Here is a 27,243-nt window from a genome sequence, read left to right as displayed (position 1 = left end):
TATAATGTCATTAACCAAGCCCCGACCCTCAGAAATATTCCAAAATTTAGGTGGTAGAGTATTAATAATTTTTATGAGATATCCAATCCCCTTAGGGTCATTCACTATAAAATTAGACAATTTTGTGCTTATCATGTCCATAATTCCAACCTTTTCATTGTAAAAATTGTGGTTCCCAGCATTTTCCTCCCCAGCTATCACCAGCAACCTATCTACAAGTTTCCTGACATCATCAACCCAGACAAATTCTTTAGGCAGGGTGTTGTATTGTTTGATTCCACTGCCAGTCTTGATCTGTGACCATATGGGCTTGATTAAATTATTGTATTTTGCTCCACTGCTCGACTTGACTCTTTTTTGTGTGGGATCATTGTTCTGGTATAGAGCATCTGATTTTATTAATATTTCTTTGTAATACTCATAATCTTGATCTGTATAGCTGCCAGGCCTTTTCCTAGTCATCAGTTCCCACAATCCAGGTGTGCCGGGATACTTAACAAAACCACCTTTTTCTCCGAGACGAGATTCTGAATATACAATTAGATCATCTCCCATAAATGTTACTCTGAAATTGCCAATTCTATGAATGATGCTACCATCAAGCTCTGTGTCAGCATATAAGCCAAAAACCTCATCTTTGTTGTCTTTAGGTGTGGTTAAATATTTTTGAGCAAGAAGACCCAATTCAATAGGATCCTGAGTAGCTTCAATTCTTCTAGGAGCAACAGGACTAGGTGTATGAATACTGGAAAGTGGGGTGAATGGATAATCTAATGTGTTCCTTGCAGCTACAGGTACGAGCTCTGTGATCAAATCTTGATTTTGCTCTGTAACAGTTTTGATATTCTTACCTAAATTATTAATAGCATCAATTACAGGCTGTTCTGTTTGTTTGTGTTTTTCATAAATTCCTCGGTTCTCTGATTTCCATCCCTTGAATCTTTTTACAAGATAATCTCTTAACTTAAGATCATCAATGATTGGCCTTTTCATGGTTATTTATATATGTTTCAACGTCTAGAAAATCGTTGATTTTATTTCTGTATTTGCCGCTACTGGGTGTTCTTGTCATATCAATTGTGACAAACCCATAACTGTCCTGGTTCCAGCACTTGCTGCAAAATTTAGAAAAATCATTGTAGCTCAAGTCCCCACCTACATATTCATCATGTATGTGTTTGAGGTTGGTATGATCTTGATGAAACACACATATAAAATTGCTGTTGTCTCGGATCAGCTGCTTCGGTATTTTAGAAAAAGTCTGTGCCAGGTAGAAGCAATCAATGTTTTTGTGCCGCCCCTGTGTAAAGAAATTTTTAACCTTGTTTTGATTATCCAGTATAATGTCATCAAACACAACAACAGAATTATCGAGACATTCATGAAGTGGCTTAACATCTGATTCAAAAGTGGCTATATCCAATCCATCATATAGCTTCATCAGCTGCTGATATTTTAATTGTTCCAAGCTCTTAGAGAAGACATACAAGTGCCTGTTTTTCCAGTCTAACCAGTTGGGTGCCAATAAAAAATTATCAACTATTAGTGTAGTTTTACCACAAGCTGATGGCCCAACAATAAGACACCTAATATTATCAGGCAGCAAGTTGCCATTTCTCTTATTCTGCTGTTCAGGTTCTGGCAGCCTTTTTATAACATCCCAGGTGCTCATATTATCACTTTGTCTGCATCGATCCAGCTGTTTTCCGGATGACCCAGCCATTTGACAAGTAACTTGTTGCCTTTTCTGCGGATGATTTTTTCTATGAGATATGTGTCAGGCTGTTTAGTTTTGCTGAGTTCTTGTTCATAGAATCTGCCTTTGAGAATTTCTCCTCGGTGATCTTTTATTATATATGTGTTAAGGGTCCCGGGTTTAACTTGAACCACTCTAAATAATTCGGTGCTCCAGTTTCTTGTAAAGCCTCTTTTGAATAAGTGCTTATATTTGCTGATTCTTACTTGATCACCCACCCTGTATTTGGCCCTTCTTGTTGTTGGCTGGTATCTAGGATAATAAACAGTCCTGATCAATTTTTGCTCATCAGATGAAGTTACTTCAGAGGGTTTCATGTTGATTGTGGAATGGACCGAGTTGTTATATTTATGTAGAAGTTCTGGAAGAATATTAATCCATTTATAATTACCTTGCAGGGTAAATTGCTTATACATAAGATTTTTTAAGGTTCTGTTGAATCTCTCTACAATTGAGGCTTTGAGATCACTGTAACTCGAGTAATGTTTTATTGACTGGCTTTTAATAAATTGTTGAAACACTGAATTATAAAATTCTTTGCCATTATCTGTTTGCAAATAGCGCGGTGATCTTCCACTCTGATTGATGATTGTACTGAAGGCTTCTGTAACACATTTTCCAGTCTTGGATTTGAGTGGCACAGCCCAGGCAAATTTTGAAAATGTATCTATTACAGTGAGTAGATACTTGTAGCTCTTGTTGATTTTGTCTAAGTTTTTCAACTGTCCACTTGACAACTCAATCAAGTCGCTCTGCCATAAATCATCTATGCCCTTTGTGACTACTGGGAGTCTCTTAAAATTATGCCTGGCTTGTCTGTGTAATTCATCAACAATAATTTGTCTAGACATGGTATGAAAACAAGAATATTGCAACTATGGGGTGTTCAGCAGCTGATACTGCAGGATTTTCTAAATATAATTTGTCCCCTATTTGTATTTTAAATTCCAGAGATCCATCATCTTCAACATAGGCTGTTTCTAATGTATTGGGGTCTGTAAAATCCTCTAACTCTACACTGGTGATTTTTGGTTTGTTGTCAGCATTTGTTATTGATAAGGTAGGGTAGTGGTGTGCCTGTGGTTGAAGCCAATATTTGATCTTGATTGGTCTCAGTGTGCCCCCAACAAAAAACTGGTAATAAAATTGTGCAGGGGACAGCATATATATTTTGCTACCTGGTGTAAATGGAGAATCATATTCTTTGTTGGGGATGCTGTACAATTCAAGAATTACTGTATGTTTTGGATTCTCGATTATGCCTGTTATTTCCTTTTCTGCTGTAAGCAATCTGCTTGTTACAGATTCAAGGTGCTCATTGATGGTCCTAACAACATCATCATGGCCTGGCTTGATTTTTATGTCTACAACAAGTTTCTTGTATTGTTGCACAATCTCTTGAAGCTGGGTGGCAAAAACAGACAGAGCATTTGCTTGATTGGATTCCATGGTCCCTAGCTGCTGCTTGATATTAGCTACAATTTGTTGCAAATTTTCAACAACTGCCAATTTTGAATTTTGAGCAGTAAGATCATGGACCTGTCTTCTGATATCCTCAAACAGGGCATGCAGTTCATTAATATGTTGATTGGTTGGAAGAGTGGCCACTGTCTGAGTGAGATGTTTGATCTCTGTCTGGATATTCTTGATATCTTCTGATTTCAATATCCTATTCACAGCTCTCTTAATATTTTTAAGTTCCTGTGATGTGGGAAGATTTGATACTGTATTTTGCAAAAATTCAAGTGCCAATTTCACATTGTTTAATTCAGAAGCATCAGCCACATTTTGCATAGCATTTTGGAGCAGGGCTATATCTGCCTGAGAGGGTGTGGATTGTTGTAAAATTTCAAGTTTTGTTTGAATATCATCTATCAAATGATGAAAATGAGATAGTTCAGATTCAGTGTTGAGGTTTTCAAGCTTTGTGATTTGGTGCTGGACACTAACAAGAGTATCTACAATCCCGGGCAGGCGAGATTCTTGTACATTTGCCAAATCACTTTGCACTGCTGCTATTGTACCCTCAAGATGGATTATGGTACTTTGAATTTTTCCAAAATCTTCATATGTTTCAAGTTGCAGCTTAATGTTTGCAACACTCCGAGTTATTGCACTCAAAGCATCAGAAGATGGCAAATTGTTCATAAAATTTTCAAGTGTCTCAATTTTTTCTTTAACCTCGGCTATGGCATTGTTCAGAGGGTCCAGATTAGGTATTTGGAGTGACTGAATCTGTTCTTTTAGAGTGGAAATCACTAGATCAAAATCTTCTTGTGATTTTATGCTTTTGACAATTGTTTGAAGCTGTGCCTGGACATTATTTATCTGCTCTTCCAATTGGTGTTTCAATTGCTCGGAGTTGGTAGCCTGGGTCTTAAATTTGGCTTGAAGAGCTGCTACAGCTTCTTCTAAACTTTGAAAATTATCTAATGTGGCCAGATCAGTATATTTCTGAAGCAGCAGTTTGAGTTCGGAATCAATTTTAAGAAGAGGGTCCATGCATTGTGATTGCAAATTTGTAATTTCTAGTTGAAGACTGGCATTGAGTGTGGTTTGTAAAGCTTGTAAATCACTTCTTAATTTCTTGACTCTGACATCAAGCATCAGAATCTCATCACTGTGATCTTCATGTCTTGTATGGCCAAATATATCATTAGGCATTTTTGTTTTAATGGTTATTTATTATAGAGTATCTGATTCTTAATTCTATAAAAAAGGGTATAAGCTTGTCATAAGATCCAGGGACCTCAATATATAAGCAGTCACCAGCAGAAACAGTATATACAGTGCCAGAAATCATGTTTGAGTGCTTAATTCTATAAATATTTCTCCCTACTGAAATCTTGACATCACCCTCAGGGGTTGTAATAAATTGCAATTGCCCACCTACAGGTAATTGGTAGTGATTTAAATTATTGTTAAATATGTACAATGTTTTACCTGTTTCATCATCAACATCTGTAAGTATGCTGTTCAGATGAATAATTAACAAGCCACTTAGTTTAGACAGCATATCAGGAGAGGGTTGTAGTGTCGGCAGCTCCATAATAGCCTGTTTTTTGAACCCAAATAAGTTCATAGGCATGTTTATTTATTTCAAATCATGCTCTGTAATTGGGCATTGTTTCCCATTTTTCAAATCACAATGCCCCCATGGCAAAGTATGTATGCCACATGATAAAATGCATCTCTTATCATCATGTGGGTCCAGGGCCACTTTTCTTACAATATTGCTAGTCAGCAAGTGATCCACACTCTGGATTCTGGATTCTGATGTTTTGATTGAATTCTGGGATTTGAGGCAATTTTCATAATCTTCAAATTGAAGATCTTTTTCAACAGTTACTCTGCCAATACCCTTGGCCTTTTTGGCAACAGTGCCACTACATGTCTCAAAAGTGTACATCTTGGCACTTAACCCAGCAAATTTCACAATAACATCACCACATGTCTCATCTTTTAACTTGCCAGGCACCTTTTTGTTGTGGGGTTGAATCTTTGTATGTTCACTGGTATCAAAGTATTGAAACAATTCAGACTGTGCAATATCTTGATAAACATCTTCTGTTTGAATATCAAGAATAAAACTATCCGTATCCATGTACATCAGTTTTACACGATCACCATAAAAAGGTTTCAACACATCATAATACAATGTTAACATATGTAATTTGGACAATTCCAATATCGCAGCCCCTACATAAATAGGTTTATCAAACTTGATCTTTGTTTTCTTCATGTTGAAAAGTGCCATGTGCTCATCATAAATTCTTCTGTAATTGAAATTAGGCTTTGCAACCAATTTTTTGCTCCGTCTGGGGTCAGTAATTATTTTAACATCGGTATGTTTTCTGACATTTTCTATAGTTTTGCCATAGACAGAATTCACCATCAATTTAAACAAGGTCTTATCAAATTGGCTCATTGCAGATGTTCGAAGCTCTGTGTTTGTATCAATATATGGCTTCAACCATCTTGAGTGCCTGAACCTCAAAACTTTTCCAACTTTGGTCACTTGAACACCATGTTTCATCAGGAACTGGAGGTTTTTGTAATATATGACATAATCCTGTTTTGGCTCTAGAGTCATCATTAGCTTCTTCTGTTTAGAGCCAGGTGAGCACTGAACCTCGGGAATTGGGGGCAGATCAGAAAATGTGTTGTGTAAATCATCAGGAATTTTCAGATCAACCTCTAAGAATAGACCATAGTCACTGTCATCAAAATCCTTAAGATCCTCAATGTTGAAATCTTCAACCCATTCAAGCCCTGCATATGGTAGTTTTTGCATCATGGCATGACCATAGAGGCTGTTTGCATCTACATACACTATATAATTTGATGGCCGTGCTGGATCATAATCAGGCAGCATAATATGCTTGTTATTTGCTCTGGCATATCTCTGGGAACATTGCACCATCCCCCCTCTTATACATTTCTCCATAAACAGATACGTATCTTGATCGTGGATCAGATCCAATTGCATTTTAGTGTTGAAAAACATTGCGGCCCATGCTAGGCCCGGGGCACTGTAAAAATATATTGGGTCCAGTTTATAATTTTGCATGGAAGATTTTCTGAATGCCTGCAATATATCAGCTAAGAGAGTGACATCAAGTTTCAAATATGCCATGTGATAATCACCAAATGTCTGGCATTTTAAATTATTCCACATCAACTGAGCATGGTAATAATCATCATCAGTGATTCCAGATCCTCTGATTTTGCTGTAAAACTCTTCTTGTGGAGGCAGAGAACACTCATCAAATTTAGAAAAATCTGTAACATAGTCATATGGATATACACCCTTCCGCCTAATTAATTTCAGGTCCTGATTTGGAAACAATGCACATGTGATTTTGAATTGATCATCAGATAATTGATTTGCCAGTGTAGCCAGGCTAGCGGACAGAATTCTGTAAGAATCAAGAAATCTTATGTGAATAGGAACACCATCAACTTTAATTATCTTGCTAATAGATATATATTTCTCATCATTTTCAGCTAAAATATTTAAATTCTGCTTGTCAAACCCCTCGTATCTGATCAGATGATGGAAATCATAATTGGATGCTCCATGGCAAAATATGGGGACAAATTTTGGTCTCTTGATCTGAATATTGCAGCTATTACACAGGGCCATTAAGAATTTACCATCTGTATGAGAATGGTGTTTCACCTTGATATTTGTATCTGAAAATTCAGAATCACATACCGGGCATTTTTCTGCATTGTTGAAATCTTCAATCTCTTCCTCTGTTAAAGGCAACATGGGCTTTGATTTTAATAAGATGTTAGATGCTATGTCACGGCACTCATTTTCTATTCTAAGTGCAAATTCTTTGATGGCATCTGGTCCCATGTATAAGCACGGCTCACTAGCTACACCATCCCGTATAACTGTATAACAAAAACTGGAAGGTTCATGTTGTTGGTATGGTGTACTTGAAGATTCTTCAGGATCTGGATTGCAGAATGCAAAAGGTTTGACGTTCGATTCAAAATCACAGACAATATATACTGGGTGTTCCAACGAGGCTTCATACTTTTTGAATTTGCAATTTTCACTTGGATTGGGCATCACCATATGAACAGGTTTATGATTCCCACAGTATTTCAGATGCTCAATTAACTTATTTTTTGCAATTTCTGCATTCACTTCCCGAACCCCATTTATTATTTTTTTACCATCAAATTCAGTTAAACATCTTCTGCACAACTTGAATATTGTATTGGATTTGCCTTGTTGTTTTCTCACTAAAGCTTCAAGACTGTGTATCAGAGTGTAATGATATGTATTATTCCCTTCAATTAAGAGCAGATCAATCGGAATAGCAGATTCATCATCAAGTGTACTGATTCTGAGAGGTGCTATCAAGCAATTGCCAGTGGAACAAATAAATACATTAATAGATAATTGCTTGCCATTGATATGCCTGGCCCTTTTTTCAAATTTATCAATATTCTGAATAGACATTGGATATTCTAAACCCTCCATTGCATCGTCAAAAAGATGTTCATGCTGTTTGTAATAACTTATTCTCTGAGGATCCCTTGAAACTGGATACAGAGCAGCTAATATACACCACAAAAAGCATTTCTGGTCGGTATTTTCTATATTGACCACGGCTCTTTTGTTTTTGATATTAGCAGGTAATGGCAGATATGTAGAACCTTTTAATGGGCTGAATTCAGAAATATTAATATATAACTTGTGTGATGAACCGCATAGGCTCCATCCGGACTCTTTTGCCGCAAATTCAGAGTGTTTGATTTTCAATTGATCCATCAAACTGCTTATTATTTTGTCCGAATTTGCATTTGAATATACCGGTACAGTTTCTGTTATGTGGGGCTGTATAAATTTTGTGCCATTTGGCTTCTTATATTGTGTATACAATTTGAGGGAGAGCTTATAAGAGCCATTTTGTGCATTTAGAATTGCCTGCACATCAGGATTTACACTGTTCAAAAAATTATTAATTCCACATCTTGGCTCTGATACAAAACGGTGATCCCTTAATTGGCCTTTAAAACTGCTACGGATAGGTTCATAGCGTGGCTGCTTTGCTGCTCTGGCATTAAGAGGTGCTTCGTGCCTTCTTTTCAGACCAGAAGTAGATGGTTGTGTTGATGATTGTGCAGAGCAAGTATCTTTATGTTTATATGTGAAATATTCCATGTTATATTCTCTATGGCATTTGGGGCAAATTATTGTGGGAGTTCTGTATTTGTCTGGGTTACAAATCTTTTGGTGCTTGGCCCAATTGGAGCTGGATATATTTTTATTGCACTGATTACAATATTTTTGATTCGGCATTTTTGCTGTTGTTTATTATATACAATTTCCTGGGTTTCAATTCAAAACTTTATACTGAATAAAAAATATCAGTTGGGTTCAGCTGTGTGCTTTGTATGTGTGTATATGTGTGTAGGTATGTATACACTTAATATTTTTGGCTTTGGTATTTATATACAATTTCTTGGGAATCAAATCAAAACTCTATGCTGGATCAGTTGGGTTCAACACTGTGCTTTGTGTATGTGTGTGTGTGTGTGTATGTGTGTATACACTTAATATTTTTGGCTTTGGTATTTATATACAATTTCCTGGGGTTCAAATCAAAACTCTATGCTGGATAAAAATATCAACTGGGTTCAACACTGTGTTTTGTGTGTGTGTGTATGTGTGTATGTGTATGTATATGTGTGTGTGTGTGTATGTGTATGTGTATGTGTATGTGTGTGTGTGTGTGTGTTGATATTTTTGGCTTTGGTATTTATATACAATTTCTTGGGGTTCAAATCAAAACTCTATGCTGGATAAAAAAAAGCAGAAATAGGCCACAACTTGGCCACAAGTGGACCGGAAGTAGGCAAACCGGAAGTGAACCGGAAGTAAACCGGAAGTGGACCGGAAGTAGACCGGAAGTGGACCGGAAGTGGACCGGAAGTGGACCGGAAGTGGACCGGAAGTGGACCGGAAGTGGACCGGAAGTGGACCGGAAGTGAATATGCGTGGGTGGGTGTGGGTGGGTGTGGGTGGGTGTGGCCTAGTTTTAAATATGGCCCAAGAGGGGCATATTTTTAACAAATTTATGGACAACAATCTTACAGAAGTGCCTTTTGTAAGTGTAGACAAATCAATCTGAGGGGGGTTCGTACTTTCTCATGGAATCCATGAGGGCATTTTTACAAAAATCTTGGATTAGGCAAGGGTTCCACACTTGAGCAAAAAGCTCATATGGGCATGTTGAGCAAGTTTTAAGTGTAGCAAATCTGCTTGAGGGGGGCTCGTACTTTCTCGCGTTTATCCTATATACTTTTATACTACTAGTGTCCTCGAGAATGAATTCGCAGGAATACATCGCAGTGCTGGAAAACCACACGCTTCCCAGCGTGCGAGAGAGACACCTTGAAGATGAGATTTCGCACGTGACTTTCGATCAAAAACAGCAGCGTCCATACATCGAAAGCGAATACCACCTGGTTTAATCAGCACCCAGGAATTTCAAGAGTAGATTGGCCAGCGAAGTCTCCCAATCGAAAACATTTTCACGTGTTTGATGTTTGGGAGAGTTTAAGGAGAAGACCAAACATCTGCTCGTGGAATCCTTGCCTCGTCGACTAGATGCAGTGCTTGAATCCAACGGCGGGTGGACACAGTATTGAAACCCCGCACGGTTTAACCGATGTTCTTTGCTACATCCCAGAACAAAACTAATTACACACATCTCCATATGCAACTTATGTTTCCAATTCTTTTTTATTGATACCTTGGTGCTCATGGTTACTTTTTCACACACCTGCACCATTATATTATATTCTATAATATTAATATTCACATTATTGACAGATATGATTCACATAAAATTCAAATGCGCAGCACACATGCACCCATCCCTAACACTTAACTATTAGTTACATTACACCTATCACGTTGTCACAGTTCTAAATCAGTGGTGCCCAGGGGGAGGGGCATTATGGCACAGACTGTGATGGAAATTTGACTGAGTAAACAGGGAACAAGTTTAATTACGTTATCAATTAGCCATTGCTGTTATACAAATAGTAATTTGTAGATTGTCAGGGGAATTGTTACGGGTAATAAGTAATATTGGTGGGGGGGGGCGATATCCAACTCTTACATATTAGGCCTTAGATTGATAGGGAAATTATGGTGGGCGATTAATGAAGTTAGTGGGATTTTCAGGTAGCTGGATTGATAATTATTTTGGGGGCAGGGAATCCCAACTCTTGTGTATTACTATTACGTCTTAGATTGCTTTTTTGGAGGGAGCAATATCAACAGGAAGTCTAAAATTGGCTTGGAAATTTGGTTGGGAAGATTGAGTATTAAATTTGAGGTGGAGGAGAGGTGAATAAAGTTTTGCTAAAGTGTTATGTCTTAGATTGTGAAGGGACTCGAACCCGGAACATTCGGTGTCTGGATCGTTAGTCCATCACTAACTGCGCTTGGCCGCAGAGAAGGTTCTCTTTGGTGGCCAAGCGCGTTAAATGGTCCACTTCCGATACCACGAAATTTCCGCGTTCGAGTCACGGCTTCAGTATTGGTATCATGGTGTCAATTTAATCTAATCGTCACTCATCCTCATTAGCCGAAAGTGGCAGAAGAGCGACTTAAAATAACAAAGAAGTACAAAAACAACTTTAACTCTCTAGTAATTTCTGATCAATAGATGCGTATTAGCTTTGATTGTTGACTCTTTAATGATAAGCTTACGATTATTATTGTTAATATGGATTGCCATCCATCAACAGAAGGACGGACCAATCGATCATTTAATTCATGACGTTTTTTTGGTATTTGTTGTCCCTTCGGATCAGCTTCGAAACATAAGGAAATGATTAGATGTCTGTCTGAAGTTAGTGACAATGGTTCTTTGATTTTCCGTCGCTCTTTCAGCCGGCGCGGGAACCACCTTTATGGCAGTGATCCTCTGTTGCCGCGTTTACCTACGAAGGAACTCGTGGCCAAACAACGAATTAGGTCTACCGCTTGGGCAAGAAGCGGCAACTTCACAAAGCCCTCTTCTCCGAAGCAGCCAGCCGGGAAACAGAATTTTGTCAAAATAACCCTTCTGCTCTGTGAATGAACACCGGTTCTAACAGCGTTTCTATACTTAATTGGACATTATCCATTGTTTTTCTTTTTGATTGACTATATATTCTATCTATATATTTCGAGACATATCAAGAGATCACCTCTTCTCTCATCTTCAGGCGATCAATTTTTGCTATGTCTGTAGTGTGATTGGAACAATGACAGTCCGTGATTTTTTCCAAATCCGGTCCGCTAAGCAACCAGTCTTAGATGCCTATTCGAAATCGACAGCTATAGAGCAAAATATGTTTGAAGTGAAGAGTCTTATTGAATGAAACATAGCTCGACTCACCCTCACATTTGAATTTTTTTAGATAACTTGCTTGCACTTCGTATAGAAAGCACCACGAGACTGAAAATTCACACTATTTGTCATGGCAAATAGACCTTATTCCAGCTTCGCTGAAAGTTCGATGTAGTTGTCAGTCATTAAGTTCAACGCTCTCTGCGCGTGTGTTGTGATGGGTTACCGTGTTCCAATTTTGTTTTAATTCCATTTCATGCTCAGAAAGGCAACCCGAAGTGGGACCTACAGTTGAAAGTGGGATCCGAACCACTAGGCAGTTGTGTCTCCACCAGGAATCGAACCTGGGATTCCGTGATTATAGGGGGTTAACGCGTTCATGGCTTTACAGTTTCGTGAATTCAAGGAAGCCAAGGTGAGAAAAATGTGAAGAACTATCTTCTACACGGAGCTAACTGTGTGTATGTATGTAAAACTTTCTAGCACATCCATTTTCCTACCTTCATTTTATCATCATTACGTTGAATTTTGCACCAGTGATTTTTCACTACGTTCTAGGTCACGTCACTTTGAGTCGTAAAGTATTGTCTGTAATTCAGTTTTAGTATAGTTTGTAGCCTCTCACCCAAAAATTTTTAAGGTGGGAGAAGGGAGGGGGGAAAATAGTGCGAGTTCAATTGAGAATACGAAAATAGAGCGGAATGATTATATTGCTACAATATCTTCAGGAAAGTAAAGCGTAAAATTGAATTCTGCCTCTGAGTGAGTCCATGATATTGTTTATGTTTGAAGGTAATATATTAAACATGACTATCAGCATAACCGGACGCATATAATGAGATGATTTATTAGTGTTACCAGACTAAAGGTGTGGAGTGCGGCCTGTTGCCTCGTTCATTACGGAATTCCACATGTAAAAATTGATCAGCTCTTATTGCTAGTAACCATTATAGGCTTAGACCAAATTCTGGCGTTTATATTTCAATTCACTTCCTCAACAAATCCTTTCTCGATTGACTAGATTTTAAGCGGAGCGTCATTCAGTTGTTTGTGAGTGTTCTTTTTGCAGAAGCAACAGCAGCTCGCTCGCACACACAGTGCCCCGCCCACTCGACGAGACGCGTGGTCTGTGCAGTGCAGAACAATGACAGTGTTGCCTCTCTATTCGATCTTTGTATTCTCTTTTGCCTGCCACTACACACACATTTCAGACAATTCTTCCCATACAACAAATGGAAAAGCAATCAGGCAACTGTTAAATGGCTCTTTTCTAGATTTTCTATTAACACTTTCCACGGCCAAGATATGTTAACTTGGTTATGTTTCGTATTTCCACAATTTAGCTTCGTGCAGTAGGGCTTTATATTGCAAGCTAAAAAAAACAACGTAGGCAGGTATTTTAACATTTTAATTTTCATCCGTTTCATGATTGTGTGAAAGAATATGGTGGAAAAATACACTACTTGAGACAATATCACTAATAATAATTGGCCGCCGCTGTGCCCGAGCGTGGTAAGCCGTCGGCTTTTGATCTCGCTGCCGAAATTCCCGGGTTCGAGTCCCGGCCTGGGTATGATTGTTTATGAGTGTTCCTTCATCAATTTTATCATACACTAATCCTCATCGTTGCGACTAGCCAAAAGTAAAGTAAAAAAAGAGAAATATATTAGTAATAATAAAAATATGAATCTAGCTCCCCATGGTTCCTTTATGACTGTCCTTTTATCAATTCCATCGAGTCATCATTCATCCTCATTGTTGCGATTAGCCAATAAATGGTAGAGAAGCTGCGAAAAATAAGATGTAAAATAATAACAGAAATTTCTCCACAGAAGGAAAAATAAATGCTCCAGAAAACATGCAATACAGGAAAAGAGTGTCCTGTAATGTGAGTCTGTAAACCAAATGTAAATCACGAATGAAGAAGTTACGTGAAGGTTTCGTCTTCTACGAAGCAATACAGGCTTGGATGGCGTAGTGGTAGCGTCGACGCCTTGTAATCAAGGGGTCCCGGTGGAGGCACAAAGTGGTTCGGATCCCACTTTAAACTGTAGGTCCAGTCCCGATTAGTCATACTGTTCATTGTGGACTTAAAACACCAAATCAACAGCCAACCAACCAATACGGGGTTGGAAACACTACGGTTATAGGTTTGGAAACACTGCTCCTCTCGGGAACTACTCTACCAGGCGAAACTAGACGATATAAAATACCGGGTTGCATAACCGTAAGGGAGGCGTTTCTTTCGAATTCCTCTGTACATGGTAGAGACATCGCCTTTGCCAGACAGATCCAGTGTTGCCAGTTGTATTAGAATTATGCTACACCAATTCTGGCTAGATTGTTCTCTTTTAAAAGTATTACTTGCGCGTGTTGTTCTTCTCTTCAGTGTCATAAAAAGAAGCCTCTAAAAGCTGTGTTCTCTTGTATCATTACATGCATATTATGTGTGCTTGCCAACGGTGATATATGAAAATTTAATGAAATTTTTAACGCCGCTGATACATCTTCAGGATTTTTCCAGGAAGGGACAAGCAAGGTATTTTTCCAAGGGAAGTGGGACGATGACAATGAGGCAGAATTTCCCCAAAATAGTATTACTCCCTTTAAAAAAAATTCTTCAGTTTGACGTTATCATGTTCCTGCAACGCCCATGCAATAATTAACATATATTACTGTGACTGAAATGAAATTATATGCGTGAAATATGTACTTTTTGATTGACTTTCATTTCCGGGTGGCGTGGCCCCCTCCCTTCCGGACGCTCATTCGAATGGAGAAATCATTCCAACCAGTCTCGGTTAATGGAATTATAAGGTGACCAGATTTGTTAAATCAATATACAAGAACAACAAAGAAAAATCCGTAATTGTTAATTCTATTCATCATAAGCCACGAGAATCATGGGAGATCTATACTGTAATAATGAATTGAAGGAAACCATGCCGAGTTTTTATTTATAGTCTACCTGTTCAAGTAGGAATGGAAAGGTGCACAAGAAGAATTACAAAAAATGTATGTAAAAGAAAACCAAGTATTTCGATAATGTTATTTCTATAATTGTAATCAACAATTTCATAAGTTTCAATTTGTCTTTTCCGGACTATTACCTTTGCCTTGCCTTTAATCGTATATTTCTCATGATCCGTAATTTTAAACAAATCCTAGATAAGTCGGTAAAAAAATAGGATACGGAAACGATGGAAAAGAAATATACTGTGATAGACAAACAAAAACAAAGGAAACGCCAATGACATTAACGTGGGTCAAACCAACACCATTTGTCGTTGAGAGCTGAACTCACATCCACGAACTCGCAAAATTCCCATGGAATTTGTTATTCGTCTGATATTGTATACCCAATGATGCTTTCTGTTAAGTAATAGACACTTATGAAGTGAATACATTATTAGGACTTTGCCAGATTTCAGAAAAAACACACACACACACACATACATAAAAGATATGAATAAGAGGTTGTTCATTTGGAAATGAATTTCCAAGTTGTGTTTTTTTGCTCTTGTGAATAGATGTAAAGGAAAGTGAAGTCTCTTATTGTTAAACAGAATTACAAATGTATATTTGTTTAAGGATTAATTTATCACAATATACATTGCAATTATACATTCAACACATGTTGAAACAATGTCTTTTGTTATGGACTTTTGGTGGATGTAAGACTCAACATTACGCTATCGAGAATAGACCTACAGTTTAAATCCTACCTAAAGTGGGATTCGATCCACTATGTACCTCCACCGGGTGTCGATCCCAGTGCCCCTTCATTACAAGACGACGTTGTTACCACTATATTATAGGGTCACAGCGCGCTACTTTTTTTTCAGTACACATTTAACAATTCTCTCATTATCATCGTCGCGATTAGCCATAATTCAAAGCAAAGTAACAAAAATCAAATCAAATGTCATCAGTGAGGAAGGCACGTATTGCTCGCAGCCCTGTTTTTCAAAATGAAACCATAAAATTCAGGACATGCCCCTATCCAAGTACGTAATATAACATTTTGTGTTTATCACGGTTATTAAGGTTTATACATATTTTTCAACTTATCTGCTGACTACACATTGTTCATTACTGAAAACTTGCTTTCAGTTTGCTGTCTACAACGTACTCAATACAAAAAAATATTAATTTTATACGTATACGTTTTCTGGTTTTCTACACTCAGAAAGTTAAGTATAGCAACATTCCATTCCATTCCATTTTTCCAAAATTTTTGCAACTTTCTTATAACCACTATGCCTATTTCCAGGTTACTGCTAACAAACTTGAAATGTTAGATATGGCAACCAGACATTATAAGTTCCCAATTTTGTAATTTTTGCAGTAGTATGCGTATGTAACCATTAAATAACTATTTTAACTTCCTGCCTTTAAAATTGGGAAAAAGAATCGATATGACAACCCTGTATCTCATACTATTTAAATTCCCCTGTTCGACTGTATACAAACAGCATTCCGATTTTCTACATTATACCTTCATAAAATTAAACCAAATGTGGCAACTTACATTTTTGGTTAAGCCGGTTTTCAACTTTCTAGTGTCACGATTTTAAAAAAGTTAGATTTGACAACTCTGTATTTCAAATTTAAACGTTTCCTAATTGGCTATGTTTACGGTAACATTAATAAGCATGATTCCAATTTTCAACTTCATAGATTCAAACATCGAAAAGTTAAAATTAACAACCTGAATTTCAAATTAATTTAAACTTTCCCCTTTCGCTAAATTCAAAATATCATACATAACCAGCATAAATGAAAGTTAGAAATGGGAATCATGCACCAGCGAGTCTTTTGCATGAACACCTGTCTGCCTTTTATCTTCCTCCGTACAAGTTGCTTCGCCTTTCCTCTGCACGCTCCTGGCTTTTAGAAGGTCGAATGGATTCTCTGCAGTAGTATCGCCAGTGTTACTCGAACAAATATTCCGGAATAACTCACTTCTCCCGCGGCGTGGACTGTAACGTCGGGCCGATATGCCGAAGTGCTTAGCCCGAACCAGAAGTTGAAGCAAAATGAGTTTCAATAGCGATCCCTGGTGGCAGGAAATGAGAGAGTGGTTCCATTCTCTGAACTTATAAAACCACAGGTGGCACACCTGCTATTGAAATATATTGTCCCCAGAAGTAGTAGAAGTGATAATGAAAATAGTAATAATAATAATAAAATCTCTATCTTTACGAAAACAGTCCAGTGAAGATCGAAGCTTCCCGTTGCCTCCTCCGCACCCCTGGCCCTCCAGGTTTGCTACACTTCTTCTACGATTCACAGTTGACATATTGCGCGTTGTACGAATGCGGTTGATTGGGCCTTCCCTGTAAGGATTATTCCTTGTTTATCGGCAACACTGTAGGTGAGTGACGTAATCTTGTCTGGACTGTTTCCGTGGCGTTAGCTTTAGTAATAATGAGTTTTATAACAACAATAACGGACGATGTTCAAATGCCGTATAAATTCCACAAACAAAATTACTAATGTACTCGGAACCTTTGATCGTTAGTTTTCTGTATACACTGCGCTCCAGAGCGGAGTGAACCGTTCCCTAAAATTTCGCTCCTCGCTCCGGAACGGAGCGAGAAACTTTGCAACTTCCTCTGCTCCGATCCGGAGCGGAGCGAACGAATCTCGCTCCTCGCTCCGGAGCGAAAGCAACATCAACAGCAACATCCGCTCCGCTCCGAAATCCTGGTTCCTATTGAACGTCGAAGTTACCTTCCCAGGTAGTATGCCGGAGATTCGTTCTGCTATTGCAGAGCTGGTCTGACCGAAAATGGAAATCCAGGGCGGCTTACGCAAAAGAGGACACTTACTCTTCTTACTTTCCAACTCAATAATGACCAAAATTTCACTTATCAAATTTTATCCCTAAACCCCTAATTTAAAATTTTAAAAACTATCTTGAAGCTTTCCTGGTTACCGAGGATAAATATATTTTCTTCGCGTATGGACGATATGAGTAAACGAAAGTTTTCAAATCTTCCGAAAGCTAGCGGCAATTTCATTTTCATTTATCACTACATTTTCTGAACATCGATAAACTTTCCAGGATTCAAGTTGTCCGTGTCCCGAAAAAATCTCTACAGCTTATGCTAAAATATTCTAACACCATTATTATTATTCTGCCACAAAAGAAGTGATGTAAGTGAGGTGACAAAAAGAAATTTCATAAAGAATATGGAGGACAGAATAACGAAAATATGCACGAAGGAATGTGAAAAAGAAGGCAAAATAAATAGCCTATGGAAACAGCTGGAAAGGAATGGCTATGAGAAACAGGATAGACTGGACATAAACAGAAGAAGGAAGAAAAGAGGAAGGGGAGAATTGGAAGAGAAAGAAAAAGAGAGAAGGTTTGGAATAAGGAGTATGGGGAAGACCATAGAAAAGATATGCAAAGTGCTTAGGAAAGCGGGCATTAAAACGTACAGGAAGGGAGGAAGAAGCATCTTAGGAATAGCGAAGAATTCAAATAAGAAAAAGGAAAACAGAGAAGAGGAAGGGATTATCTACGAAGTAAAATGTAAAGAATGTCAGAGTGTGTACATAGGAGAAACGAAAAAAAGGCTGAAAGATAGGTTGAAACAACATAGGGATGATGTACGACTTAAGAGAGAGAGAGAAATGCGATATTTAAACACACGAGAGAAACAGGACATGACATAGAGTGGGATGAGGCTAAGCAGATAGGAAGGGAGAAGAGAATGCTAGTGAGAAAATGGAAGGAAGCTAAGGAAATAGAGAAGAAAGGTGAAGAAGACACAATGAACTGGAATGGGGGACTGAAGTTAAACAAAGAATGGAAGAAAGTGTTAGAAAGAGTGGAAAGGACAAGAGAGAAAGAGGAGAGGAGAAGGAAGAAAATGAAGGAAAAAGAGCGTGAGATATAAAGCCCAATCCACATTCTATATGGAAGTATATATTTTTAGCCTTTTAGATGAAAGTACAGTTCACTAGTGAAAGCCACCTGCTAGAAAGTTCCAAAACAACTTTCTAATAGTCTGGAGGGAGTAATGTTTTGTGTATATATAATGCACTGTTTTTGGTATCTTGTTACTTTTGTACTTGATACAGAGTCTGATGAAGACCTTGCTAGAAGGTTGAAACGTTACGTTTAGTTTATGTTTTTAATAAAATAAATTACTGCCTTGGTCAGCATATTTATATTTTTTTATAAAATATTCTATTTCAGTCTTCATGAAACTTACTTATTTTAGCTCCAGTATAAAATTTCTTACAAGATTTAAAAATTCACATTTCAATCATTCGAGGTGAGATGCCTCATCATGAGCTGTAACTCAGGGAATTTCTGCGAGATGTTCGTTGTTCTCAATTCCAGTCTGAACGTTATCCTGTGTGAAATCGGAGCTGTCGCACGGGTCTTTTATGTTTTGAAATAATCGAGGCAAAGGTAAGGGAGGCATTCTGATTGCGAACAGTCCTATTTTCAAACAGTCCGAATTGCGAAAATGTTGCTGCCTGAGATCGAATAACACTATATTACCTGAAAGGATTGTACGTATCTTAATTGCGATCATCATTTTTTCTATCTAGGGACCCACAACTTTCTCTCACACTTCTTGAGTTTTCTTTATCGTTGTTTTAAAAGGACTCAGTTCCAGACTTGAGACTGCTCGGTGCCTATGAGCCGTTGATGGCTTAAAATTTCCAGTTCAGATTGAAGTTAAAACATGTAGACATCCGAAGTGATTGTCGTCGTAGAAGTATATGCAATTTAATAATAAAAGTGTGACCTGTTTTGATATGCGACTTTACGCACTGCAAAATTCTGAAAGAGGTTCGTCAATTAATAACACATTCATAAACGTTAATTAGCCTCAAATTTCAAAGCATATGACTTTGTTCTTAAAAATTTAGGAATATCTCCACTCTTCTCGTACTTGTTAGTTTGCCTCGCTATCTTCTCGTCCAAAAAAAACATATTTCTTCTTCCTGTTTAGATATTCCATCTTAATTTCCATCGTAAGAATGATGCCATTAGACTTTCCTGCCTCTGTCTTTAAGCTTTTTACAAGGTCATCCACTCTTTTATGCCTATCTATCTCACTGATGATTTTGTAGTTCCATCCATCCATTGCATTATTAGTCCAGTGCCTTCTGTTGAAGCAGTTCCATGTCTCTTTTGGCAGTAAGAGGTTTTCGAACAAAGCACAAGCCTTCCTTATTTCTCTGTCTGGATGATTTCCATTTTTTAAACTACTGCACTTGCAACACATTAACACACGAATTAAAGGTTATGTCGACACAGAAAGAGTGGAATGAAAGATGTTTTAGTTCCACGTGTTCGGAATTAGTTTTAACTTTTATGTATTCTCAATGTAAGTTCTATATTTTTTCTACCTCAAGGGTAAAATACGGGACATTCCATGTGAAGTGCTCCTGAACCTCAATTTTTAATATTAAATTGCTGTAACTTTATCCTATCTTTTGAGTGAACATTGATTGATTGATTTGCTTCATTTTACTTCGCTTCTTGTGCCACTTTTGGCTAATTTGCGAAGATGAGGATGAATGATGATATGATGAAATTGATGCATGGACATTCACAAATATCCATGCCCAGGCTGGGATTCAAACCCGTGACATCTGGCGTCGTAGCGGGATGTGCTAACCACTCCGCCACAGTGGCCGGCTTGTGAGTGAACAATCTAAAATTTCCATTGGCATATAATTCAAGTAGTATACATAATTAAGTTAGAAAGTAGAATGTATTTTACATATTGTTCGTTTATTTTAACTTTTTTGATTTGCCTGTATTTTGCATTGTGTCCCACCCGTGACAACAAAAAACAATTAGTTTCTCCTTTAACTATTGCATTTCCCTCTTATCTCCACTAGAATATTTAAAGGTCAATTACTGTCTTCCTTTCTTTGCCACCCGTGACACAAAATTGGTCACTTATAGCTATAAATCTGGGAAAGTATTTTAACGGGAGTTTTGTTTAATCAACAGTAAAAACTTTCATATTTCATTGCACAGAAAGTGTATGAAAAATGTTGCTTAACTATCAGTAAAATAGTTACTTTAATATCACAAATATAGTCCCACACTTCATAATGGAATGCCCCCCACCCCTATACCTACTTTTTATTTACAGTTGTAATGAATAATTTAATCTTGTGCAAGAAACACACAAGTAAATGGCTTCGTACGATTTTTCGCCCATGTCGTCTTTCCAACGAGCGCGACAGAGCGGTGCATCTCTCTTCCGACAGATGTCCCGTTCCATCTTCATTAGGCGGCCTTCGTGGAAGAGTCGCGCTACGACGCCAGGGGTCCCGGGTTCGAATCTCGGCCTGATCATGTGTGTTTGTAAGTGTTCCTGCATCAATTTCATCGTATCATCACTCATCTTCATCTTCGCTATCAGCCAAAAGTGGGCAGAAATGTGAAGTAAAATAAACCACATCAATCAATCAAATCAACCACCTTCATTTATTTCTAAATTACTTTAAAATAAAAATTGTAATAATTTAAAAATGAATGAATGAAGTTCTTAAAAACTAAGAAATTACAGACAAGGAGTAAGAAATCATAGGTTAAGTGGAAATCTGCACGATGAAGAATGCAAGTTGAGCCAATAAATGATGACGATAACCTATGCTCTGGAATTCTCATCTGACGGCGAAACGTGGATTCACATGCATGAAAGAAATCCAAGTGTTTAGAATGCTGGAAAGACTGGATGGGAAAAGGCATCATCCAGAGTAGACTGTCAGAAGTGCATGCACGTTGTTTGGTGACCGGCGTAATATTTCTGAGAGAAAGGGGAAAATAAAGCACTATGAATAGGCCTGCTTCCTAAGTATTCTTAGAAAACGTTTTCCATTTTAAATTATGGATCACGTAGGGAATTACTCCTTCTGCGATGGGCATCTCACTTTTAATTCACAATTTTAGGAAAGGGCTCGAATTTCAGGTTATACTTCATTTATAGAACTTGTAATATTATCCATTGAAACAAGACTAAATTACGTTTTGGTTAAAAATATAACCACATCAATGGACTAAAAAGTCAGCCATTTGTTTCTCAGGTGGCCTGCCAATCTTCCTTGAATTAGCAAATTGCCTGGAGGATCATTTTAGGCCATTATAATGTTTTTTGGATGAATATCATTGCCGTTGGGGTCAACTTATATTTCAGCTCAATTTAAAATATATAGTCTAAGTTGAATCTCCTGCCCAACCAAAAAACCAAATGAATCACTTTTAGATAATGCACATGAGCATTTTAATTTGGTTAAATACTTATAGTACCTACTCTTATAAAATACTTAACCCTCAGGCGGGCGTGTTGGAGGACTTTGTTACCACCCTCAACCTTGTTTTCTTGTGGTGTCTAGATGTTACTGGTGCCAACCTACCGTCCGCTTTGCAATTCTTTCATTGGAGTTTCTGATTCTGAAGTAGGAAGGCATCGTTCTTCTGTCTACATACCCGAGGAGTTCTTCCATTTGTTTACATTATTGGGGTAACTGAGTTTCCCCACGAGCCTTCTCGTGTAAAATTTTAATTTATGTTATTATTCTTTGGTTACATTTGTAATTATTATTAGCTTCTTTCACCCATCATTATTTCAGCAATGAAATTTGATTTATAATTAATATTTCTATTTATTCATTGTGCCATTTATCGGAAAAACAACAACTTATTATTGTAAGAGTGAAAATAAATAAAACAAGAACATTTAGATACATATTTGTAAACTTAAAGAAACAAACAACGTATGTAAGAACCGTATTATTGTATAATAGAAAATATATAAATAAAATAAACATATTTAAACTAAAAGATACAAATATATTATGTAACAACAACAACTTATTATTGCATGAGTGCAAAGAAATAAAGAAATATAAACATTTGTATGTTCAAAGCCACAAATAAAGAATGCAAGAACATGTCGAAATAAAGGTATGCAATTATAAATATAAAACATACATTTTTTTAAATGAAAACGGCTGGGGCAACAAAGACCCTCACGCGCCCGCTCATGATAAAAATATGACGTGCCCGCCGGAGGGTTAAATGATTACTAGGCCATGATGAAAGCAGAGGCGAGCTTCATTGCCATGAGAGAAAAAATGTGTTGTAATGGTAATGGTTCCTGATGAAAAGTTCTTACCAAGAAATTTTATAATAGTTTTCAAAGCCTCTAACTCATAAATAGAAAATGGCTAATATTAGTGAATTAAATGTAATATGATAAAAGATTTAATGATTTCTTACTCGTGATATATTTATATCCCTTTACACAGCCCCTATGCCATATTGCCAACACAATCTGACCACTCACCTCGTAGACGTCACCAGCACTGGACATAATTTATCATTTGGCTTATAAATGTATTTATCATAGGTATAGCCACAAATAAATATTCTTCTGGGGAAGGGGAGAGGTTCAAATTGTTCGATGAAATGTCAATTAGGATGGAAGACTGTGCGCACGAGTTTGTGTACTATTGTTTAAAAACTACCCGCCTCATACCCCTACAATAATGTATTTTAAGTCAGCGTTATTGTACTCTAGAATATAAACATACCAGAAACATATTTCCAAATTTTGAGAAAAAAAAATTGTATTTGATAGAATAGATGTATTTAAATTGACATACTTAATTCAGATTCGTCTCTAGTGCTTTTGCGCCTGGAGCAACAACCAGATGCCAATACTTATGCAGTGTCCCGCCCAGGTCCGTACCCAGCATTTTTTTGAGGGGGGCCAAGCCCGAAACCTTGGTTATATATACGTATATAAAATTGTCATGAAATGTATGTCAATTATTAAATAATTAATAAAGGTAAAAAAAGGTAAAGTGCTCCCCTGTGCATAGCACCACGCCATGAAGGCGTATAGGGGTGTGGGGGTAACGCCCCACACTTTCTTGATCCGGTCGTGAGTGGGGTTGATGTGATCAGCATCACGCCCCTGACCACCTTTACCCCCCAGGGTTTCCCCCAGGTACCCATGTTATTCGACGCTGGGTGGGCGCCGGGACCGCTTCCATCGTTAGAAACGTTCCCGGATTTGAACCGGCCGGGGATCGAACCCGGGACCTTTAGCATGGTAGTCAGACGCGTTACCGACTGAGCCACCGCGGTCACTAAATAATGTATTAATATCATTAATTAATATATATTTATATTTATAAATATACCTATATAAACAAATGTATTTGCTACATTTATAAACTAGCAAATTAATTCCTTTCACGACTGGTTCAAAATGTCAAGCAATCAGAATATAGATGAAATGTTTTTAATAAGTGTTAGATTTTATTTAGTTATTGCTATCTATTAAAATGTTCATACGTTTATTGTGTTATGTTTTTATAAAGGCGCAAATCAATTAATGGTCTCTCGAAAGGAAATATTTCCTTATGAGAGTTGCACCTTGAGATTTCAACACCCAGGACGAGAATAATTTTCGCACCCCCTGCACCGAATTTTCACCCTCCCCTACCTAGATGTAGCTGGCATACTTAGAGATTGTACAAATTTTATGTACCTACTCTTTTCCGTTGAATTCGATTAAAAGAAAACTTAACATTCAAGAAATGTGACTAATAAAAAGACAGTCAATTGTGCATCCACACACCACCTTCATTGAAGCAGTGCGTGTTATTGACGTTTTTACCCCATGCTGTTCATCCAGGCCAAATTGGAACATTTAGTAGCTTCGCATAAATGGTTATAAAACTAAAATTACTAAAAAACTAAAATTACTAAATATAGTAGACTGCAAACTTCTGGAGTCTGCCTTTCTCCAGAGACAACCCATTCATTTATGCAAGAAGAAAATCTAAATTCTTGCAAAATCTTCAAAAAAAATTATCCATGTTATTTTTATAGGTTTGCATCAAAATATTTCATGGCTCGAGGTGGGGGCCATGGCTCCCTTGCCCCCCCTCCCGCCTGGGTACGGGTCTGGTCCCGCCACGATTTTTCTTAACAAACTTTATTTTTTGCTTGTTCGATGCCCTCCTCACGTCAGCGAACCCCTTTCTCTCCCCTCAGTGTGTGTGCATATCTACTACAAAGTGTATTATAATATCTATTATAATTCTAAAAAAAATAGGACTAAATGTTTTCTATTTCTCTCTTAATGTGAATGAACTTTCACACAGTTACGTTTGAAAATATCATACCAGCTCTCCAAGGTATCTAGCTGCTTCAAAAGTTTCTGCTATTTTTTTTCTCGCAGTTAGCCTGATGAAAAAAGACATTCTCTACTATTTTGACATTCAGGCCCTCCTCAATTACACACACTATTTCATTTCTTTACTATCAAAATTAATGTTTTTGTTTTAAGTCCACTTTATGTACAGATAGGCTAATCGGGGCTGGAGCTACATTTTAAAACTTAAACAGTTAGAACTACAGTTTAGAACCACTGCGTGCCTCCACCGTGTAAAAAATAACGTCTAAATAACTGTAATATCCTAGTTAACTATGAATGCTTGCAGTGATTCATTTTGAAAAACCGGTTTCTAGGTCAGCAGAGTCTTTCTTGAAACTGAAGACTGACTCCGAGGCGAAACCGGTGCGGTTAAGAGAGACAAGGGTTAGAAGTAATTGTCCAAATTCCTAATCCTTTGCATCCATCTTTCAAAGTAGGAATGACTTTGACTCGTAATCGCTGCTAGGACCCCCTCACCTCTAGCGGGTGGCATGGTAGGTCATTGCATTATTACCACAATAAATTATTATGTATTATTTTGTAATGTAATTGGAATACACGAAATTTTTCAAGATAATAATTCTACCACTTTTAAAACACAAATAACTTAGAAGAAAATGCATGTTGCTTAACCTTCAGTAGATGACGTTATAATCATGATGTATGTACAAGTTATTTTTTAGAATAATGAAGATCCTGATACTGAATTATAACCGGGAAAATGTTTTTCATTATTAATAATTAATAATGAAGACTTTCCCTAACCTTGTGAGAAATACATTTCTATCCCCCGGAAAATATGATGATGCTATTCGATGCAATCAACCATGCATGTAAATTACATTAATGTTGTTCAACGTTAAAGGCAATTAATTTCTCATAGGTCATCACTGAGATAATTATTGTGCGGGACGTCGGAGTATAATGTTCCTAATAATGACTTATTGTTTTAGAAAAGCATACAATTTTATTAGAATGTAAAAGTTTTGTCAAATATTAGTTGAGTTATGATTACGTAAAATTAGTTAACTTGGATGAGATGTGCCATAAAGTTTGATGTCAGCAACAAATATATCAGGTAAATTTAAGTTCAAATTTCAATCAAAATGTAACAATGGCAGGACAAATGCACAGGGATAGATTTATATCATCAAATGTTCATGTCTAACTTGGACACAATATATATTTAACCTGCATGCTGAATTTTTCTCTTGAGCCAGATTGGTTACAAAACAACAAATATCTACTACATAAAGAACGAATGATGTTAGGAACCCAAACTTGTATATTCATATTTATTGCCTTATTTTCTTAGTTTCCGTGCACATTCCGTCAAAATAACAAAAGACAAATGTCAAACGTTTATGATGTTTCATGGTGTAAATGTTTGAAACTACTGGAACAAAAATCCACCTTTTATGTGCTGCATTCTTCAAGAAGAAAGGCGTCGTGTTATCAGAAATAAACAAACACTCGCTAAGCCTACAGGCTGCAAAGCAATCTAAACGTTAGTTCTTTCTCAATGTTCATAAATGTGCTTTAGAGAGCATTCTCGTAAATAGTGTCGCGTCTTGTCACAATAGCTAATTTGGAATTTTATTTGTGCTCTGAAATGCCGTAGGGACGACGTCTCACAAGGTTTACGTTTAAAATGATGAATCCCTTTGTACCAAATTTCCTTCACTGATTTTAAATTTAATCTTAGTCTTTTTCTTTCTGAATTGCACCTCAATGACGATATCTTAGAAATTTTCAATAAATATTTTTCTAACAAAAATGAAACATAAGATGTGTTTTCCAGACATCACATTGCACTTAATGGCCATTAATATAGAGAAAAACTTACATGAGTCGAAATGGTGAGCTACGCTCATTGACACACAGGCGAGAAACAAATACACCGATGACCACATGTTGAACTGGAAGAATATTGTTACTTTGTTTTGATACTTAAGATGTTTTATAGCCGTCCAGTTTTCTGCGTTTCCTTGTCTGATGTGACCAATCGTTGACATTGAGCAAAACACGCATGCGCAAATTCATACGTACCCCTCCCTGCACCTGCGAAGGGGAAGTGAGCTAGCTCGAATGCAGGCGATTTTCATGCCTGCATAAACAACCATGCTGCTCCGACCAACACACAAGCTATTAGAACGAATTGCTGTCGTTGAAGAGTCGACGTACTGCGGGGCTTCATTTCTTGCAGAGATGTAGTTTATCTTCTTCGCTCGTTCACGAAGACTTATGCACGACAGTGTCCTGATCTCTATTGTTTATTCGCGGTGGACGGTAGATGGTTGAAACGAGGGAATAATGTTCAATAGCTTTGCATTTTTTAACGGCTTATAAATGGGTTATAAAACGACTTCGAGCACAACATGTATGACTGTTC

General features: G+C 37.3%; 1 protein-coding gene and 1 long non-coding RNA gene across 2 annotated transcripts in view; one reads left to right on the top strand and one right to left on the bottom strand.

Moving 5' to 3' along the window:
* Nucleotides 1-26,894, bottom strand: part of LOC146004345 (transferrin-like) — a 148,120-nt gene extending 121,226 nt beyond the window's left edge. The window contains exon 1 of the mRNA XM_083143133.1: nt 26,698-26,894. Coding sequence (XP_082999259.1) covers nt 26,698-26,866 — 169 coding nt within the window. The 5' untranslated portion in view covers nt 26,867-26,894. The remainder of the gene's footprint in view (nt 1-26,697) is intronic.
* LOC146004346 (uncharacterized) overlaps nt 1-27,243 on the top strand; it is a 145,981-nt gene that overhangs the window by 81,424 nt on the left and 37,314 nt on the right. The window lies entirely within an intron of this gene.

This window comes from Lepisma saccharinum, chromosome 21 (assembly GCF_977018435.1).
Source record: "Lepisma saccharinum chromosome 21, izLepSacc3.1, whole genome shotgun sequence".
Lineage (NCBI taxonomy): Eukaryota > Metazoa > Arthropoda > Insecta > Zygentoma > Lepismatidae > Lepisma > Lepisma saccharinum.
Note: the sequence above shows the minus strand (reverse complement) of the source record. Positions and strands in the feature narration are given on the sequence as shown.